General features: G+C 31.7%; 1 protein-coding gene across 3 annotated transcripts in view; it reads right to left on the bottom strand.

Moving 5' to 3' along the window:
* Positions 1 to 306: 306 nt before the first annotated feature.
* Positions 307 to 23,648, bottom strand: part of LOC145666729 (protein Skeletor, isoforms B/C) — a 463,368-nt gene continuing 440,026 nt past the window's right edge. For all 3 annotated transcript variants that reach the window (XM_081734256.1, XM_081734257.1, XM_081734258.1), the window contains 4 exons: positions 22,404 to 22,502; positions 17,078 to 17,233; positions 10,770 to 10,933; positions 307 to 7,539 (listed from right to left, as the gene is read on the bottom strand). In XM_081734256.1, the coding sequence (XP_081590382.1) occupies positions 7,390 to 7,539; positions 10,770 to 10,933; positions 17,078 to 17,233; positions 22,404 to 22,502 (569 nt within the window). In that variant the 3' untranslated portion in view covers positions 307 to 7,389. The remainder of the gene's footprint in view (positions 7,540 to 10,769; positions 10,934 to 17,077; positions 17,234 to 22,403; positions 22,503 to 23,648) is intronic.

Raw genomic sequence — 23,648 nt, 5'->3', positions numbered from 1 at the left:
AAAGCATTGTTGTTCGCGTCTTTCAGTTCTTTCAGTGTAGTTTTTACGTACGTGTAGTGCTTTATGTTACTTATTTTCAGGGGTAACGGGACTTTGTGGCCACCCTGTATTAGGTAGTTCATTTTCATACACTTTATAGAACAATTCAGAAAGGAAGATGAATTAACACATGGAATTTGCATTCCATACCTGAATACTCTTGTTTTCGTGAGAAAGATCACCTTGAGAAAGACGAGTTAGGAATTTTGATACATCCTGTTGTTGTTCGTGTGTCAAAAAATGCTGTGAACAAATTAAACACATAACTCGCTTTAGTATAAAATGTTTATTCTTCAACATTGTAGTTCATATAAAACTTCATATATTTATAACCCAACTCCCACATCCTATTTGATGAAATGATTCACTTTAAGAGATAAAGTCATTTTTATCTTTTTTTTTAATATATATGAAATCACTCACACAAATACCGGTCTAAGACAAGGATTATGCATGATTGTGTCATGATAGTATGTTTGTTGGTGTGATTTCTTCTACCAGACATCTGCAATCTTCACTGTGAAAAGTTTAAATATGCTTAATAGAATTTTTTTACATCTCATTAACATGAACGAATTTACAACGGTATAGCAAAGAGAAATAATATACCACAATAACCATGGAAGGTTAATTATTATTATTGTCTTATTTCAGTGCAAAACAATTAATATACTACTTCTTCTATACTATTTTAAGCATAATAATAAAGTATGGTCATTAATTGCGAGATAACAACATTGATAAAACATGAACATCTTAAACTATAGTTCAAATATTGTTTAAAATATTATCTTTGATACGTATATAAAAAATTATGTAATTAAAGCTGATATTAATGATAATACTAATAATAATGATAATAGATATTATGTTGCACGCTTTTAAAGTCGCAGTTTCCTCAACTCTAATTCCAACTTAAATCTTATTCAAATTTGGTTTATCAACGAAAGTAAGGATACATAACTTGAGTCATTAAAATATAAATATCAAATATTTTAAAATTTTACTACACTGGAAGTATTTTTTAAAGTTACTTTTTTTAAAAAAACAAATATTTTCTTTTCCGTTTCATATAAATAATTTTAGAAGACGTTAACACTGCCTTCTTCATCTGAAAGAAAGTACTTTTGCTTCCACTTAAATGATAATACTTTGACGATATTGGCATATTCATCCTTCACTATACCGTTGTTAAAAGCACATTTGTGGCCTGCATTTACATTTCCCTCTTGAAGAAAATTGTTCCCTAAATTTTGCAGAAGTACAACGGTCTCCATTACAAAGGCTCACTTATTTTGTCTCCTAAGAGATTTTCAGACAGACATTACATTTGTTGAAACTCTAGTTATGTTAAATGAAATATACATTTGTTAAATGCATATGAATCAAAACAATATACTGTAATTTTAACACATGTCACTCGAGTAATTTCAGAAATAGAATTTATAAAAAATATCATATGATTTAAAGAAATAGAAATAACATATAAATACATATTTTTTAATTCAACATGTTGGAATACTTTTATGTGTAAATAGTAATTAATTGATATTAGAAAATTCGAATTGCAATTAACTTTAGGGAGACTTGGATAAAGGTAAGCTGTCAAGATTGCAGTAAAATAATAAAAAAGTTATTCCGTGCTTATAAAATTATCCTAAAATAACAGAAAAAGAATACTGGTTGTATCAGATGCATTTAATTTAGTAGTTGGAAGGAAAGCAATTTAATCTTCATAGCCTCTAGGGTACATAAGTTTGGAAAAATGTGAACAATATTGTCAAATCTTCTCACTAAAATATAAAAAGAACTGAGCTTCTTATATGTTTCATTTTTAATATTTCAAAATACATTATTATTATTATTATTATTATTATTATTATTATTATTATTATTATTATTATTATTATTATTATTATTATTATTATTATTATTATTATTATTATTATTATTATTGAGGAAAATACTCGGGACTCATTATTGTCAAAATCATATAATACATAATATATTTCTATTAAATTATTAGCTTATTCTTATCAATTTTCAGTTTCATAATTTTTATGTGTACGGTTTGTTTGCAATTTTACAAAATTAGGTGGTTTTGTAACTCCTTGAAAGATCATGTTTCATTATTACATGAAAGCATTACTCAACGCACGCTTTGTTCGGAGAATGTTAATCTATATTCTTGTCAGAATACAGTAATATTATGTGATATTGCATTTGGTAATCTCACATCATTGTAATGTTTAACCTGATTATAATATAATTAACATTTTAATAGCCAAAAATAGATTAACTTCTCTGAACATCCAAAATGTGCATTTCTGATTTTACATATATATAGAAATTGTTCTCATAGCTTTTTTTAAAAAAAAAATATTTGATAGACCAATCTGTGTCAAAATATTCGAATAACTAATTACATTATGAACTTTTGTTTTTTGCGCCAAGGAGAAGATAGAAACATAATGAAACCGAGAAATTTAAGAGATAAGATTTCAAAATTGTATATTCTTAAAAATTTGTTGCCATGTGAAATAGAAGTATGTTGTGGTACTTTTATTTTCCCCTGTTGTATGCATCAATATTTTCCATTCAAAATTTTAATCTGTAATATCATTACATTTATTGTCCAACTTTGAGTTAAGTGAAATCCTTAAACGCAACATTTGCCTATTTTCAAATACATTACTTTGTAAGAAAGTTTTGTCTTTTCTTTTGTGCTAGAAATTAATATCATTCATTACACTAATGAGATATTACTTCTTAAAGTAGCAACACTAATACCTCCATGTTTTTCTTTAGCACAGTCCAGAATGCACAGTCATGCAAAAAATGAACATTTGTCTTACAGTCGTATATCTTTCTTTTAAAACATACACCCACACAACCATACATATTTCTGTAATATATATATATATGTATACATAAACCACATTCATTCGAAATTGCATTCACACATATTTAATTATAGATTTTGGGAATAACTAATTTGTAAAATAAATATTTTAATTTTTGTTTACATACTTATACGCAATTACGTTTCAATATACTTACTTGTATAGAATTTTCTACTGACTGCAAAAACAACACAATTCATTTCCAACTTTTTCTATATAACAAATACATTTAACATGCAAGAATATTAATCTACAACCACATTGTTTGCTATTTTCTTTAAAATAATCGTTATATCTGCCAATATTGTATAATTCATAACCAACGAATGGACACTGTTTGGTACAACAATATTTGCGAGATCTTTGGAGCTCGTTTCTTACATATTTATATAAACACATGCATACGCAAAAACGATTTCACACATACTAATATATACATGCACTTACAAAATTCGCAACTATGCTTTTACATACCAACGCTATTTTAGGTGTTTAAATCATTGGCTCCTGCCGTAGAATGTTGATCAATTAGAAACTCTTTTATAAATTGAGGGAAAGAACTTAGATCATGAGTCATGAACGTATTACAGAAAAAAGTATACAGGAAACAATCTTTTATAAATATCATGAAGACGTGACAACCCTTTCGATATGAAACGAATGATATATATTCATATATATTTGTATATTTAGGCTCAAACACAAAATTGCACATGACATTGATTTTTTTATATGTAACCGTTATATAACTATTATATTATTGATGAGTATCTGAAATTGTTTCAGCTCTACAATTAATTGGATCAAAGAAAATGTTACTTTGATATTAAGACATTAAGAATTCATGAATGTAAATAGTTACGTTTAGCTCTTAAATTATTTAGAAAAGAAGGTTGGACATTGGAGGGAATGAGACAAGGTGTCACATATGTACAATACTATAAAAGCTAATATGATAGGAACAATAGCAACATACTGGAATCACCTAGTCTTGTAGGATCTCTCAAAATATGCATAAACAAGAGTATCTTTTAAATTTTGATTTTGATATGGACAAGCAAAAAGGTATTATATTTTTTAACGAAAATCAACCAAAATAATAAAACGTTACAAGTTACCTTAATGCTCCTAATAATTATTCAAAAAAACTCAAGTTAACAGTAACCAGTTTTGTTATCTGTTTATTCAAACGTATTTAAATCAATCTGAGAGTACTAAATTCAAGTTATACCGCTTAATATAGATATTATTACATTTTCTTCCGTATGCAAAAATACTAAAGAGATTCACAGTTCTAGATTTCTAAAAAATATTTCCTGTACAAACGTCGATAAAAGCAAATAGCATATTTTATATGTAATTGGTATATACCGTATGCTATTGTCCTTTGTCGATCGTTTATAAGTTATTTCCAATTAAATTCCATTTTATTCTTGTACTTTGAACTACTGTGCTCCTGGGATACATTTAACAAAGCATACAGACAATTACTTGAGGAAATAACGATTTCATTAATATTAGTCTAACTTCAGAGATATGTACGTAGTAATTACTTTGATTCTGTAATCAAATGTCTTATCCTATAACCTTTCACGAAAAACCTTCAAACTTTTACCATCTCAAAACAGTATATACATAACAACTTTCAATATCATAATAACGTTAATATATGATTTTATAACATTTGCTTCAAACATATATGTTATTTAGTAAACAGTATTTTCTATATTAAACTCTACTCACTGTTAATTCAATAATTTAAATCCAATTCGATGTGTACCTATAAAATTAATTTATGAGTAATGGTTCATTTTGTTTTCTCTAATAAACAGTTTTACATTGTGACGAAATTTCTGTTTGGTTTTCAACTATTAATAAAAAACAATTTTCCACTTGCAGTTATCTAAAGATGCTACTTAATTTAAAAATTAATTTATGGTTCTTAAATCATATTCGTATATTCAATGTTTCATATAAATTGTTACTTTGAGTAATTTAAAAATTAAAAAGAACTAAAGCTCCAAAGATCTCTAATTATAATCTCTCTCAATCACATTAATAATCTATCAAGGAAATAAAAGTTATACCAATGAAAAAAATATTAATAATTAATTTATGATATAAAATTTAACAATTATTCTTACTTAAGGACTTTTGAACCTTCCAAATAGATATTTTTAAAACACTGTTTCTAACACTGGCACACACTGAAATAGTTACAAATTCGGAAGGTTGTTAAATAAGCTCACTTTCCTCTTCATCATCATCTTCTTACAAAAATTAAATTGACAAAATGTTCGCTTACATGTATATATATATATATGTATGTATGTATAAACCAGATCTTAATTGATTTAATATTATTGTCGCAATTTACTCACTAACATCAAAACTGATAGCAGTGAAAAGCATTATTGTCTAACGTTACGATTTGAAATGGCTGGCTTCTGATTATTGTCACAGTTTTGTTTGGCTGTTCGCCAAAACATGGTTCTCAAATAACTTTTCCTTATTGTATATTTTATATATATATATGTATTTTAAATATATATATGCATATATATACACTCAGATATACTTAAATATTTTCCCACTAGAAATACTTTTTTATGCTATCATGGCCAGTATTTACCTTTGAAAAAAAAATCTTGTATTCGTTTAATACTAAGACAAAGATATTGGGGACAAGTATATTCTCTAATACCACTATTTATGATCTCACAGATACTTATTGTCATTAATTTCAATCCAAAAAGGCACTCAGGACTCCCATAAAATCTATTAGCATTGTGAAAATCTGCAGAAAACAATCATTTTTTATTTTTTTAATAATAATTAAAAAAAGATTTTGCACAACATGCATCTATATATATATATATAGAATTTGAACACTATAGTTTATAAAAAATAATTGAAACCTATCCTAAAATCACACAACCGGATCTAAGTACATGAAGTTTATCAGTACATGTTAACATTTAACAATGCAAAGGAATCAATTCACATGGATACTTATAAAGAAAACAATATAGTATTTTTTAAAAATATTTGTGAGAGTTTTGAACTTAAAATTTGTAATGTCGTTACTTGACTATCGATAAGGAGAAAAAAAGCACTAAGTAATTAAATATCTATTCTCTATATTGTAAAATTTGTGCTATGGCTATACAAGAACACACACTTAGAAATAACGTTCTAGTAATGATCTTCTGCTTAACTTAGCATTACTAAATCTAAGTTTGTTTTTACTCATGAGATATGCTCTTTACTTCCTGTATATCAAATACATTCATCGATATTTTGTTATTGTCATAATTATTGTCATTGGTTCAGTTCTTAGTATAGCTACAGATATGTCCCAAACATCCGTTTTTTTTTAAAAAAAAATCTGATGTTTTATATTTAAAATAAAATATTCTTACTGACCATAATAGGTTGGCATTTTGTCCCTCACAGGCAGCTTTACACAACCTTACAAAAGGCTTAAATTATTGTCATATTTCCCAGAGGTGAGTGACGTTAGTGGCAGATTCAAAACACCCATCTTTAAAAATATCGTATTTCGGACACTTGAGCGTTGATGTACGTTTTTTCCACTTTCGAGAATCCATAGTTACTCAAATGTACATGTTTACGAAGTAATTGTACGCACATCAACACATACAGCAGCGAAAGTGTATGTGTACTTCTATGTACAGTAATTTCACAAAGAAAATGTTCCTTGTACAGTAAACGACGCCCTTGTTTAACTTTTGGTAATGCTTTAGTCCCAATCTGCACCATTTTTTCATTTTTTTTAACAAAACACAAACAGCTCAAACTTACTCCTTCGTGAAGCTATCTGCAAATAGTTCCTAAATTGCATTGTAGTTCACACAACCCCAAGTACTGTAAATTTAGGTCCTTGTCATGGGTTTTGAAATGGATATTGTATATATGGTTGTGATAATGTAAATGTGTTTCTCTTGACGTTAGGTAAATGTATCTGTATCACCTTTCTTTCATAAATGTAGTAAAATAAAAATAAATTCTACATATTTAACAACGTCAACTTACTTCAAATAAAAGCTATATATATATAAGTCACTACAGCTAAACAAATAAGTCAACATACTTACAAATGATATATCCCAAAATCAAAACAATAATAATAAAATTTAAAGAAAAAAACTAGAACAAACATCTTATAAACAATAATTATCAATTCATTAAATTATAAAATTACTTTCAACTAAAACTTATTGTAATACACATTGTTTTACATTTTAAAAAAAGTTTGATATGTCAGCAATTTGATATACGAGAAACTAAAGTTCTATCCAGACATGATACCGTAGCAAATGATTCCAATTCTTATTGCTCCAGATAACAAGGGTTTGAGCTCTTTAACAGCCTGAAAACATTATCATTGTCCTTCTGGAGAAAGAGGCAATTGAATCCGCACATTTCACCTGACCAAAAGTAACTTAATAATGGGGATAAGTAAAATGGCACCCGCTCTAATTACATTTCCATTTGAACTTGGCAGATCTCTACGAAGCTTAAATCCTGGATCTACAACCCGAATCTTCCAGCCTAAGTTGTTATGAACATAACACTGCAAAAGAAAAAGTTAAAACAGTTAAAGTTTGTTTCATTTATTAGTAAATTTTGCATATGTATGCTAATGAAGATACAGTGGTAAAATTATTGCCAGTTCCTTTCCTTCGTCCCCCCTCCCCTCCCTTTCAACTCGGGCAATTTTTGTATTTGTCGGACATACAGCATCTTTTTCGAAATAATCATACATTAAGTGTACAGATTTTTTTTTTTTTTTTTTTACCTATTTCTGTTGATTGTTAATAAAGTATTTTCTATCCTCTTGACTGTAGGTAGTGTGAATTTGTCCTATAATTGCTGTGCCCGAAATTATTGTTATGTCCCATAATTGTCAAAAGAAGAAAAGTAACATAGAAATTAAATTATCACAGGAAGAGTTTATCGGGCACTCAAATTGAATACTTTAGGCTTAAACTTAATGAAACTGTCACCTTAAAATCCATATTTTAACTCCAATACTGCATTACTTTAATTTTCTTTCTATGACGCATGTTCTCGGAACGACAGGTACTATGACGGCGGAAAAAAGAAACATTGTCAAAGTTCATGCACTAAACTAGGGAGGGAGCAAAAATTGTTGCCCAATCTACAACTCCTTTAACACCAACGGTTCTCCATGTCCTGTCAATCTCTAGCCATAACTTCAGCAAATGAACGCAAGAAACAAGAAGGCAAAACAAGCCACGGAACCGTAGCTATTCAATAGCTGAGTTCTTCCGACAGTCTACAAAGGCGCCTTTCTTCCACTTTCAGTACAAGTCGATAATAAGGGCAGACGAAAAATATAAGACAGTTGCTATAGAAAATTTCTGCTGCATTTTTTTTTTTTTTAAATGGAAAACAGCTCTGGAAATTGTGGTAAATGCAGACATCGTTTTTATTTTCTAAATCCTAGGGACAGTGAGAAACTAAAATTTGGTGGACTAAAAATATTGATCAGGTATGTACAATATTAAATATTATTCAATATTTGTCTCAGTTCATCATCACAACAGGTTTTAAAACACGAAGAATCATACAGCAGGCTATCTAATCAGGTGATTCTTTAAGAACAATTCCTTCGAAAATATTTTTTGTATGAATAAAAACGAGTTCTTATTGAACGTAAAATCAAATATAGATTATTATAATTAAAATAACCGTAGTTACTAAGCCGTTATTTTCTACCATTCTTGACTGGAATTCGTAATGATGCTGCTGTTTGTAAATTGACTCAGTGCCGACAATCTTGAATCTCTAACAAGAATCTAACCCGAAACCATGCATACCAAATACGAAAAGCGTGCTAACGTTATCAATTCGGTTCAGAAGAGTCATATGCATTTGAGACACAGAGAGAAAGAATTTATTGTTGCCCCTCACCTCCTTAACAAAATCCTATTGCTAGCTCAATTTTCGCGCCTATAGAAGAGAACCTCAGACAAGGAGGCCCTGATAAGATGTACTTAAGTTACTGAGTATTTGATTATTGATCATAAGAAAGGAAGCATTAAATAATTATATATCTACTTTCTATTTTGTAAAATTTGTGGTATGGCTATATAAGAACACATTTGAAAAGAACGTTCTACTGAACTAAGCTTTACTAAACCTAATGCGTGTTCATATATGCTTTTTATATTCTTTATGTCAAAAACACTCATCGATGTCTTCTTATTGTTATTGGTTCAACTCTACAGCTACAGATATGTACCAAACATTAAAAAAATGTACATACATTTTCATGATTTAATTTTAAGACAAAATATTCTTATTAACCATAATATGTTAGCACATCATATGGATATGAATTTTAAGTTGTCGTCTGAACAGAAAAAAATATCTATATAAGAGAGATATTTTATAACTTTGAATATAATTGAAGCCATCAACAATTAAAAAAAGACGATGAACAACAACAATATTGTTCATGATATTCGATCTTTTCCCTTTGAATAAGAACAGTGAAACTGTCAGTAATATACGGGCGGAAGCACCCCGTGCATATCATCCGATCTACACGAAACTTGCACCACACTAAAGACATATGCTGACCTTGGCTTACAGGACCCAGCACAATGGCCATAATAGAAGGAAGGCTAATAGTTGGGTCTGCAGAGGGCATAGTCCTATTTATAACACAAAACCATGTCAGTCTATGAGTAACACTAATTCCTAATAGTACAGCGTCAATCTAATAGGTGTCGCTACTTGCACTAACTGACTACCTGATGCCAATAGATGCCTCTATTGTACAGGCAATTTGCAGATTTAAAACTATTGTGATGATTTAATTGCAATTTAAGACTGTATTGTTTCAATATTCCGAGAAATGATTTAACTTCAAGAGCAGTGCCAGCGTAATAAGGAATATCTTTCACGGGCATTCGTAATATTTCAGTGGGTTTTTTCTTTTTCTTTTTTCTTTTTTTTTTACAGCCATATTTATCTGGAGGACAAGAAAAAGATAGTGAATAAATTCGACACTCCACAACGGAAAAAGTATATAAGGTTGAAGAGGAAAAATTCTCTAACAATCTCCCATGACTGCGTTTACTAACAGTACAAGAAGGACCTTAGACAGGGTACTCATATATGATAACCAAAGATCTCTTTCTCGCATTAGTTTTCACATTATGGGCGTTCGAGAATGCTGTCAAGATCATGACAGTTGGCAGCGATACTGCTGAGTATGCGATCAATATTGCTACAAGCTTTGGCACTTGTCTCACGAAGGATTGTGTCAAAAATGGTGCCTCCTGAAGATGGTTGAGAAGCATCGTAACAATATGCTATACATTCAGAAGTCTTTATTTCTTTAAAGTGAAATGTAAGTGAAGTGAAATGTGATCATTTTCACTAAATGCACTGAAAAGTGTCTTCAGTGAAACAGACTATATAGTTAATGTTTTTTTAATATCAAATTATTGTGTATCTGCGGAAGTGTTATTTCTAAACGGTTTTGAATAAATATCAAATATTTTGAGTATCCTTTGAATTGTGGACTAGGAAGGCAAAATATCATCTGTGTACTCTCTATAGTAAGTGGTGTGGTGTGTCTGAATTTGATTAAACATGTTTGGAATTTTGAACCATCATTATATATATATATATAAACTGGAGTATCTTCAGTTTATTTACACTGACAGGAGGATGAAGAAATATTTGCTTTCAGAATATTGAATATCTCATTGGAGTTTACCAAGTTTATTTGGCGAAAGTACTTTCTTTACATTTACAGATACTTACTTGGTAATAAACTAGATCGGGTGTTTCTTGAGCAACAGTCCAGTTCAAAGTGGCAGCTTCACCGTCCGCACATTCTAGTCTCAGAGTAGTGAAAAAATCTTCGAATTTATCGAATTCTGCTGAACGATCAATAGTTATGTGTTTCCATTCACAGTAACGCCCAGCTGAAATAAAATAAGAAGAAAGGAAAATAAATACAATTATCAAAAAATATACGATATATTAAAAGTGTATTTTGAAGAGTTTAAAAATAATAAATTACGATTTTCTATCGATTTATAACAACTTTACTGCAAAATTATATCAGAACAATTAGTTTCTCTTATTGAGCATTTAAAAGTCTCACACAAATGGTTAAGAATATATATGAGTGTGTGTATCGTGTGTTCTAAAAATGGCGCCCACGGACTATAGAACACTATTCTACAAGTAAAAATGAAACGAAAAATATATATAATTGTATACCTTTCGGGTCCTCGTCTAGAGACGAGAATTGCACTATGTGGCAACGTCGCAGATAAAGAACCACAGAGAAGATCTACCAATCTATCAAATAGTTACATCGATTCTTTCCAGATGGAAGATAAGAAACTTCTAGAAACGAGAGATTTGAAAGTAAACGAGTGTTATTGTCATTTATTTTATTTTTTTAAAAAATCATTGAAGTTATTCTGACCACATGCATCTCCTTATGACTTATAACGTTTGGGCACAATTTATGTTCGTCAATAGAAGATTGCATTGGCAGTCTTCACTATACCCCCCGTCACTTCTTATTTTTATTTTATTTTATTTATTTATTTTTTTTGTAAATAAATAATAAGAAATGTGATAATTTCGGAAAGTAGGCTATATTAGAGTCATATTTAACGTTTCTTCCAGGGGCGCCCGAAGAAAATTTTCTAGGGGGGGCATCTCCATCATTGCTATATTACGTTTGGTTTCTAGTATTTAATATACGTGGTTTGCTATATTACGTATACATTTTCGTAAGCCAGGGGGGGAAGCTCGGGCCCCATCCTGCCCTCCCCTTTGGGCGCCTATGATGTCTAATCTTTGGACAACTACTTTTTCGTGTTGACTGTTACAGTCTGTCTAGATTTTTAAATTCTACAATTCCGCAACACACCTTAGGGGACTGCGTGACATACCAGTATGTCGCGATACATCGGTGGAGAACCACTGGTTTAGTGAATAAAGACTAGTTCAATAGAAACGAAAAGTGACTAGCGCGAGAGCTTTTGGTGCACGTCTTTCCTGGTACGATTCCTGGTGGTAGAGCATAATTTCACAGTCATTCATTTGTATTAATCATCTGCCTCCTTTAGGCTAAAGGGCATAACGTGGGACGTAAACTAAAAGAGTTTTTGTTTCATTTTTTACCACTTTATATAAATACTAAATAAATTGCAAGACTCCTTTATGGCTGCCTATATGGTCAGCATACGCACTGTTCTCGCAGAAGCTATGGGTTCAATTCCCAGTTGTCCTTCATATGGTTTATATTCCAGAGCTGAAGACTTAAATCTCTGCTGAAAATGGACTTTGCAAACATTTTTAAAGTCATGTTTTTATAAATTAACTTCTACAATAATATGTAGAATGAAATTCATATAAGTTCCACTGAATTCTTGCAACAACAATGCATGGATAATATTGTGCCAATAAAACTCTCCAAGCAACAGATGAGCATAGGGAGTGTTCATAAAGTAAATGTGAAATTTTTTGACCGCGAACTGTAATGACTTCATGCACATCTACTTCATTCACTTCGGTGAATTTGAGACCACCGAAGATCATGTTGGTCTCTTCTACATCAGCCGATATGTGTTTGCTACTAAATCAGCCTCCAACACTCAGTGTGCGAATTAGATAATCTATATTGGGGGGGATAAAATTAGGCCAAAGGACATAGTCTGAAGGTTCAAATTTCAAAATGAGACAATAAATGCCTTACCCCCCTTATATATATATATATATATATATATATATATATATATATATATATATATATATATATATATATGTGTGTGTGTGTGTGTGTGTGTGTGTGTGTGTGTGTGACATCTGTAATAAATAAGAGATTTATTAATTTAATAAATCTACCGACAATAACTATGCACATATATATTGTCTGACATACACACACCCCACTAAACCTTTCTGAACGTGTTTTAATGTTGTACTCACTCTTGTCCCCGTAGCTCTCTAAGGTTCATTTAGTTAATAATTTGGCTCGAGCGATAGCCATGATCACAAGCATATGTTAATTTTTCCACTCATATTGAAAGCTTCCACTTTGCCTTACTACATACAGGTTGCGAAAAGAAACCTACTTCAGTCTTGTGAAAACCACTAAAATTATCAGTTAAACCGGACTTTTTTTTTTTTTTTTTTTTTAAGAAAATCTAGATATTAGCCTATCAAATAAGAAATGGATTGTTGCTGGTCCCGATTTCTCACATCAAGGTCAAATCGAAGGCCAAATATTTAAAATCTCTCAATTCAAATTTCGAGCTTGTGCTTCTACTTCCCGCTAAAGCTGTGCTCATCACGACTTTTTTTCTCCAAATATCCATTCCGTGATGCGCACGGAAAGTCAACACTTAAAAATTACTTTACTGTTAGGTTGAAGATGAGTTGATTCACTATGGGCTACGTTATTCAAATAAAGTAAAACATTACACTGAAGTTTTTCAGACAACATTAATTGCGTGGACAGCAAACTGTACAGCGAAAAGATGGAAAAATGAAGGGTTAACTTAAAAAAAAAAAAAAACGCTCCAGTTGAAATGCTTATACAGACACGGACAATAACACGGAGAACCAGTCGTATTAACAAATGCTGAAACAAATCTTGAATTATTCGCTTATTCACTTAAAAATCACCTTCATTAACATGTCTGCTCACTAGGAGCGTATCCCCCAGCGTGTACGTTAACATATACTTACGAGAGAATACCTATATCTCAGATTTTGAGTACAGTTTCAAATGTTCATTTCCGTAAACTGTAAAAGCAGTGATTACTATGCTAATTATCACAAATTAAATGCAACTTTTGAGTTGCATACACACAAACTACTAGGGAATGAAGACCATGTGCTAACAAAGAGTACACATGGAAAATGAAATAACATGTTATAACAAAAATTAAAATAAGATGATAATCGATACAAATATAGAGGATGAATATGACATATCCGAACTTCGCCAAGTATGGTAGAAGAAGCTATTTGTTTACTTCTTCTTGGCCAACCGCTAAGAACATTTATAAATCTATATGTGGCTTTGTTATACGCAGTTAGTACATTCAAATTCACAAACGATGACGAACTGAAGGGTACGAAGGTACAGTTGCAAGTAACAACCGTAGTCATAATAATATAGTTCTACTAAACAACGTTGAAAATAGTGGGTAATTAGGTGGTAAGTAGAAATGACCAAAACTGAACAGTTTACATCGATCATTTCGAAATACAGCTAGAAGATTAAATTTACAAGAAATAACAAAAATCAGTGAAATTTGGAGTTATACTAAGCATAGTTTGAGGGGGAAAGCGAGCATCCCCGGTGGGGATACTTCAGCTGACTTCTTTGGGGGGGGAACAAAATGTGATTGAGGGGGAAAATCCCCCTCATCCCCCCCGGTAATTCGCACCCTGCCAACACTGTTAAAACATGAAGAAACTATCTCCTCTACTCGCCTGTTGAATACAACATAAAGACGGTTCTTCTCTTGTCGCCGCTGGTTACCAAGGTGCACAGCTTGGATGCGAAGAATGATTTCTCGTCTACGAATGAGAAACACTGCTGAACCTACCACTGCTATGACTACAAGAGCTTACCATGATGTACCTAATATACCACAACGCCATCTTCCAGTCAACAATCATACGAAGAGTAAAAGACGAGCCCTTAAGAAGTTTATCCAGCATTTAAGATATTCATTTATCCATAAATGTCTATCTTCAACCCAATATGTGACGACAATTCGTAGTACAACACTATTGCTTGGAATGGGAAAACTTTCAGTTTTACCCACATTCTCACCGGATCAATTTGATGACCAAGGTCTTCCATATACGTTCTGTGACCAGCTGCACGTTTTCTGACAAACTGGTATTTTGTAACAATTCTTCGCAGTGATTGGCGTGGGACAATGATCCTTTGAAAACTTCAAGGTCACCATTAGATGCTCCATAATCGTCTACGGACCACTTACGCTGTATTCATTCATCGAATGGTCTATAAGCAATCATCTACTAGGAATTAAAATCCACCCAATTACTAGAGAATCTGAAGATATCTGTCACTGAGCTGCTGTTGCTATTATTTTCGATCTGAGATCCAGAAGGCTGCTGAAATGTGGTATTATAAAGAAACCTAAACTATTTAGGAACTGGGTGAGCTTATTGTTGCTCGAGGCATCTGAAGAGATGACATCGGAAACTGAAAAAGACCATTCTATTAGTTAGATGAGTAGATCTGTGAATAGGTGTCGGAGTCGATTGTTTATAAGGGTATTACATTTTTGCTTCAGAAAATGGATAGGTTGATGGAGAAAACGATTTTTGTCATATACTGAAGTTAACATTCAAGAAGATGATGGATCTAATATATCGAAACGCCTGCCCATAGAGAAAAGAAGAAGAAGAATATTCCGTAAGATCATCAATCATATGAAATGGACTTTTACAAAAAGATCTGTTTCCTCGATCTTCACACTTTTCACCATAAGAGGAGAAACGTTGTTGCAAGGTATGGGCCAGCTCTCTGTCTTGCCTTCCTCTTCAGAGGAACAATTCAAGGACTAGGGACCACCTTATGCCTTCTCTGACCAGATCACCATTTTGTTCGAATCATCCAACAATGACGGCATGGTTGTAGGAAGCGATTGTCGTGGAGCAATATGCCTTCAGAGAGCTGTTGATTACAAAGTTATTGTTGGCTGTACGATTATTGATTATGGCCCAGTTGCGTTGTTCTCCTTTGTCCCATGGAATGTACGAAAACATCTACTAGGACTAAAAATTCATCCGATAACAAGAGAATCACACGGCATTTGTCACCGGGCTGCTGCGCTCGTTTTGTTCGACTTGAGAACAAGCAGATTGCTAAAGTATGGCTTAGCAAAGAAGCCGAAGTTATTTAGAAATTGGATAACTATGCTGTTTGAGAATTAATCGTTGGGAACATCTGAACATAAGATGATTCCAGCTGGAGAACAAGAAGGCAGTGTTGAGTATTCGACAGACTACTCTGATTTATGACGTGAGCCAGGGGAGGGGGCTCGGGTCCCACTCTGCCCTCCCCTTCGGGCGCCCATGATTTCTTCCGTCACAGACTATTAAAAATACTGCATCCTCATTATCAATGTCTCTCGTCAAATTTCTGTAATTTCCCGAACTGGAGTATGAAAAACCTTGGCCCGAAAAAATCTCCTGCCCCGAACATGAAAGATGTTGGCCCATGCATAAATATGGCCTGATCTATAGCGTTTTCTATCTAGCTACTTTTATTTTGTTTATTTATTTTTATCAATGATGTGATTGCGAATATAATAAGATCCTTAACGCAATAATATAGTCGAGTCATCATTTAGATTAAGAAGCTAGTCGAAATTACACGAACTAAATTGCTTTGAAGCAATTTAGAAAGGAAGGGAAGTAACAAGAAGATCGTATTTAACTTCTTTTCTTTCATATCATTTGAAGCACCGTGCACACATTTTCTTTAAAATTTAAAATTGTGGCTGAACTGTGTGATAGAGAATACAAGGTGTCCGAGAAGTTCCCGTAACTCCAGGTTTGAATATCCTAAGAGTCAATGTAACCTTAGTTGTGGTATTGGTAACACTGCGTTCATGGTCGCAGACAGCACTGTTCGGTATCCCTGCATTCAAGTGGTTGCAGCCCACAGTTGAGGACGATTAGTGGCAACTAGTAAGCCCGAGTCTTACAATACCAAACATCTCATTGTCGGGAATAATCAAGTCACGTTTTTCATCGTTGGTACAGGACATATGAAGAATAGTGTGAAAGTGTGGAGGGAGCCTTTCGAATGATAATTCCTCAGATGACTTGCAACATGTCAAGGAGGATATGGAGACGTACATACAGAAGAAGCACATACATATCCATTGGATATACAGTTTGTATATGTAAGTACTGAACTGTAGTATGTACTAAATGTATAAATAAAATAAAATTACCCAGACATTGCTCTATGATACTCAAACCTAAGTATACAAAGAATTCTCGGACACTCTGTAAAACCCAGTATCAAAAATTAGAAGTAATGTACTGACCTGCTGTAGGGTATGGGTAACCTTCAGCGTCATAACCTACACCTGCAAAAACTCGTTGTTTTCTTCGTTCAGCTTCAGACTTCTGTTCAAATCCACCTTCCGGGCTGTCTGTTATGTAAAATGGATGATACATAGCTGGATTTGTTTTATCGTCACCTGTCAAAGAAAGAAACACATTTATCAGACTTCCAAACTATGTTAGTCCAATGAGATGTTTTATACTACGACTGTGCCTGCCTGTCAATTTGTCGACGGGTATCACAGCAAAAACAATGAGATAAAACGATACGTGTATATATGAATTAAACATCCAATCTGTATCATTATTCCTCTGCATCATTATCCCTCTATTGAATACCCCTTCCGGTTTCAATATTGGTCCCCATAAATCGAAAACAGTAAAAGATAGCGAGAAAAGGGCATTTTGATATGCGCTCAACATCCCAAGAATGAGTTTCATATCCGGCTTATCTCTCTATTGAGACGGGAAGTAAAAGATCTGTAACTTTAATTTCAACTTTGGTTCCTTATATATGATAAATGGAGAAAATAACCAATTCTATATCATACCAATTTCTCTATAGGAGCGAATTCAATGATATACAAAGAGTAAATAATGCACGACTGGATCAAGATTCGAACTAGGGTTTTCGGCTTACCCTGCCAATGGGTTACCTACTACATTATCCAATCCGCTCCCTAAACAGCCGTACATATATTACTCGAGTGATAGAATCGCACTGTTAACTGAAGACCTTCGTTCGAATCTCAGTCCAATCGTGCATTTTTCACTCTTTGTATACGATTGGTTCACTACAGTTTGGAAATCTACCGTTACTTTCACACTATGATACGAACTTATTATAGTTTACTGGTATATTTCTAAAATATTAGCTGTAAACATATTTTTTACTAAACCTACAATGATGTTAAAGAAATAAAACTCATTGTTGCATGAAGACAATTTCTATTTGAATTTTGTTTACGTTGTCTAGCATTTAGATACTATCAACGAATTTTGACTTTCTACAAATTAATGGAATCGCACTATAAAACAAATAAAATACATAAAGTGAGAAGACAAAATAAAATAAAGTATTATGAATAACAATTGGAACACAAAGCCACCATCTGAGAAGAAAAAATCAACAAGATTATAAAACACACACAAAACATAATAGCAAAATAAAAGTGCATTCCCTCAGAAGTAGGAGAGAAAAATATTAAAACAAAGAAAACTGAACTATATAAAAATACTAAACGAACTTCAACACAGATAAAGGTATAATGGAGTTAGTTTGTGTCCGATGAAGCACTCTTTAAAAGAAGTAAGGAAATAACATTGTAGTCTTGGAAGTCCATCTAAAAATTTAACTTCTAGAACTCCTGTCAAAATTATGAATGCAGTGTAAAACGTACAATATCTGGATATCTGGGTAGTGTAATCTTTATTTTCTAAGTCTTAAAACGATCTTATGATTGTATGCCGTGATTTTAATAAAGTTCCAACTAAGGTAAAACAATATTCACACATTTAAATGCCAGAGTATAACTCACTCACAACACGATTTGATAATTATCACACTCTGTTTTCAAATGATAGTTCTCGTAATGAAGACATGGACAGTTAATATACGTAATTAGTACATCAAATGAGTATGTAACACAAATATCACACGCATGTACAAATCTGTGGCATGTTTTGTTTTTTCTACAATATGAAGTCTTGTTTTCAATGATAAATAGAATTGCACCTTTGTCAATGTGACGTAGCTATGGATTTGAAATAATTAATATTGTTTTCAAAACCTTTAACAATGATAAAAGCTTAATGGAATTCTTCAAAAATAAACAAAGACAAGTATCTATGTGATCAGTATTCAGAAAAAAAATGTTCTTTTCGTTCATGGAGTTTCTTGGATTTTGTTCATTGCACAGAAATGAAAACATGCAACAGTTCCTTTCTTCTCTGCTAGAACGAAGTAGAAACTTTGTTTATATATAATGAAAGTTGAGTGATTTTTTTCCATAATATAATACATGGTAAAATCTTCATAAGCGCGTTCGGTTCCCTTTTGTCTCTCGGACAATTCAACTTGATATTAATATTTGATTAATACCATTATGTATATTACTTTCATTAAAAGTTATTGAGCATGGCCTAGAAGTTCAGATACCCTACTTACTGTTATGAGCAGAATGTATTTAAAAGAAGGTACATGGTCACAGTTTTCTGAATATCAGTCAACAGTTCCTTTTTAATTACATATTGAAATATACACATTTACGGCTGAATTTATATACGTATATATTAATATCATGGATGATTGGATAATCCCTCCGTGAAATAAAACACTTCCTAATGCTTAGGATCTTTATTTATTTATTTATTTGTATGAACCAATTGCTAGTTTAGATTTAGTGACACAAACTTATTGAACATCGTATTGCCTTAAAAAGGATTATTTTAAATAATTAAATATTGAAAGGACGATAATGGAAAGGGACACTGAAACGCGTTCTTTTACGGTGTAAAGTTCAGAGAAAGCAGAATATAAATTATGAGAATATTTATTTAACACTTCTAAACGTTAACGGGTGTCCTTACAAACTGGACTAGATATTTAAATTCAGTTTTGCATACATTTTCTTGTATGGAAAGCTATATTGACTACCACGAAAATTTATTAAGTGTTACTCCAAGTTTGAACGAAACTATAAATTAAACATAATAATCTATTAACAATAAATATAGAAAAAAGAAAGAAAAAAAGTACAATTAAGTTTTTCGACACTAACACATGAAACTGTCAAAACATTCATGTAGAGCATTTGGAGAACTGATTGAGTCATGAGACAAAGACAATATACTACTAAATTCTTGAAATACCACATCAGAACATCTTTCACATATAATTTTTGAATCCGTGTATTACCTATACAACATTAATTTTGAATTATTATACATATTCAACACGGCACACAATATTAATGTAATAAATTTATAGAGATACCATTCAACTCATTTTGCATTTTAAAACAATCCAACTCTATACCTGAAACTTACAATTCCCCAAACTTCTGAAACACTTTAGTGGAAATCTTTCACGTCAATTCCAAAGTTTAAACCCGAAGCGTTCATTTCTGAAGATAATGTCAAAAGTATCAGCTTAGCCAGGAGTGCCATGTGCTGTCACAATTCATTCTTAGACTGTGCCTTTCAAGCAGGATACATTCAGTGGTAGTTTTTGTCACATGGAGGTCAGGGTTGTTAATCCATATCTTTATATTAAGGAATAGTAATGAGTCTTTCGTTTAGTTATCGGTGTACAGACGCGTGCGAGAGAGAGGGATTGCGTAGATGACTGGTTGGTTTAATCCTCTAGAGAACCGTTGAGAAATATTGGGAATAAAAGATATTTTTGTATATTTCGAAGAGCAAAAGAAGTTGTTACGAGAAATAAAAGTTGAGTTGATGAACGTACATAGATACAGTTTTATTTTAAGTTATAGTGATTACAAGATCGCCGAGATTAATTCCCATCATAAGCAACAAAGTAGCCACGAGAAAGTTAAGAATTTCCCAGAAGAAAGAAACAGTCAATTTTTAAAATAACATTTCGACTAAAAGAAGAAGAAAGATGAATTAAGTTTTTAGTTAGATAATAATTATTCAGGATATACACAATAAAGCCTGTGAAATCATACTTATGTGATGGAGAATAATGAATGGAATGAAAAAGTAAACAAAATTCAGATGGTTTGATTGACATAAAAACAATACGCGTTAGATAAAAGATTCATTTCACTCTTTCTTGATTCTTTTTGTACCAAAGATGGTATATAAACAAATAAAGAGTAAATAATGTCAGTGAATTTTGTACTAAATCTGGCAATTTTATAATTGCATCAAGTTGTGAAAATTACGTATCAGTGTTTTGACAGAAAATCTGGAAAACAAATTGGCACTTAAGGTAGTTCTCAACGTGTCCCAAAGTTCTTCGCAGAGGTACTTAAATGAAATAAAACACAGACAAATAAAAGACAGAAAAAGAAAGAAAGTATTTTTCAGGTAGATGCAACCAAAATCTGTAAGTATGTTTTGTAACAGAAACAAACGAAACAAAACAAAATTTTAATCACAGTAAAAACGAATTTCTTATTCGCAGAAGAAAATTAATACTTCAAAAGTACATCTTTATATTACCACCAGGTCATAGATTAGTGCTTAAGTCAATTATGAAAGGACACATGAAAATGTTGTAGTAGGTAGCTGTGTACTAACATCAGTTGGCAAGCCACAGACGCCATTACGGAAACATTCGACCTATTTACGTTTGTTTGTGAGTAGTTAAACTGCCCCCACTGATCAAGAATCCCGCCGACTGTGAAATAAGAGCTGTGATTCGTTTTCTTAGTGCTAAACGCGTGAGAGTGGCTGAAATTCATTGCCAGATTAGCAAGTGCATGAAGAAAACATAATGAGTGATGGAATGGTACCGAAATGGGTTAGAGGTTTTATAGATAGCCGTACAAATGTTTACAATGAGGAGAAGACTTCACTGTTATCACTATCGAGTTTTGTCGTCACTAAAGAATTGGTACAGAAAGTTGATGAAAACGTGAAAAAGAACAGATGTTTTACGATTTCGTCGTTATCTGAGAATTTTTTTTCAAGTTTCAAGAAGTGTTCTCTATGAAATTATGACTCAACGCTTAAATTATTGAAAGTTGCGCATATGACAGTGTTGCAGTGGTTGTCAAATCAGGCGGTAGACTTCTATGAGGGTGATATTCAAAAGCTTGTTGTACGATACGATAAATGTCTTAATATTGGTGGAAAATACGTAGAAAAGTAGATTAAGATACAAGCTTTCATGTAACATTAAAATGTATACTTTTTTCTTTTTTCCTAAATGGTACTTAATCAAAGAAACACATATTGTATGATGTTATCATATAGTTTAACATTGTGGTACTCATGCTCACACCCAATATTCGCTTATTATCTTCAATTTTGCTATATCTAAGCACATAACAACCAACAACCTTAAACGTAAATTGACATAACACATTTTAGCTTCTTGATTACATAGCCTACAAATTATTGATTATACAAAACTTTAACAGTGCTTTAGTAAAGGCAGTCAGTTAAATAATATATTTATGTATATTCTTAGGTTTGATTTAATCATTAGCTTTGTATTTATGGTACACGTACAAAATAAAATGCTACGTCATGTGGAATGTTCGTAGATTGTCAAGTAAAATTCTTAATTGCGGGAATATAAAATACAAAAGATGTCACTTATCGAAGTGCACTTACCTCCTTCGACCTTAAAAGTATATGTTTGGCCTCTCTCCACATAAATTTCTGGGATTAATTTATCATTAATGTACCAGGCTATTCCCCATGAGGGTTGACCTACGGAAAAGAGAATAGGCATAATAATAATAATAATAATAAAAGAAAAAATATTATTGTTATTATTTATTTGTGTCACACATTTCAAACAGGCATTATTTTTATTTATCTTTATAAATGAGTTAACTTATGTCAACTGCTCTGCCTATAAGTATGCGTACATCCAATGTAGTTTACTAAGCTAAATTTCAAAATCGTTTTTCTTACAATATATTAACTTGAAGAAATCAACAATTCCATAGAAAATGTATTCCTTGTAAATAATGATAATAATAATAATAAAATAAAAACTCACTGAAGAAACTTCAGGAAATTATGTGTATTAATTTATCATTATATATATATATATATATATATATATATATCTGATATGTATTAAGAAAAATTTTAAAAACATGAAACGGAATCGATATATCACTTATATAATATACGATCGACTATAAATGTGAAAATAAACTGCACTATATATAGTTGTATTATTGTACACGATGACACTAGGAAAATATTTTTAAGAAATATTACAAAACGTCATTGTATTGTACTAAACTTGAAATATTCTTAATAATCGCAACAAAAATTCATTATGCATTAATAGTAAAATGACAATAACATATAAATACTGTGTAATGTTTTGTTTTCTTTCTTCTATCACTCAACTTCTATCAAACAGAATTAAACAAAGATGTCACATAATGTAGTCTCTTAATACCGGTACATAGAATTGATTATCTTGATACAAAGTATTTTTTTCTTTCTTCAAATAAACATATTAACGTCTAATATAATTTAGTAGCGTCTCTATTGATGATTCAATAGAATTCTTAGCAACACCATATTAATCCAATTACCCCTGACAGTCCTAGTTGATCACCTATAACATTTAATACATAACATATGTCCAAATTTAAGATCACTCAACATCTATATGATTCAGTTCAAAAATATCAGACCATAAGAGAGCAATAAAAATGTAATTTAAAGTATTTTGTAAACGAAATTCTATGAATTTAACGCAAGAAAATTCACATCTTATATTTATACAAAGACTTGGGAGAGTTTGGTCACTTGGAGTTTAACGTCTCTTTTAGCACCAAGACTAATGAGACGTGAGCCTATCGCTGAATGTGAGATTTAATCCATATGAGC

Source organism: Thermobia domestica, chromosome 12 (genome assembly GCF_964235325.1).
Source record: "Thermobia domestica chromosome 12, izTheDome1.hap1.1, whole genome shotgun sequence".
Lineage (NCBI taxonomy): Eukaryota > Metazoa > Arthropoda > Insecta > Zygentoma > Lepismatidae > Thermobia > Thermobia domestica.
This window is presented reverse-complemented; position numbering and strand designations above follow the sequence as displayed.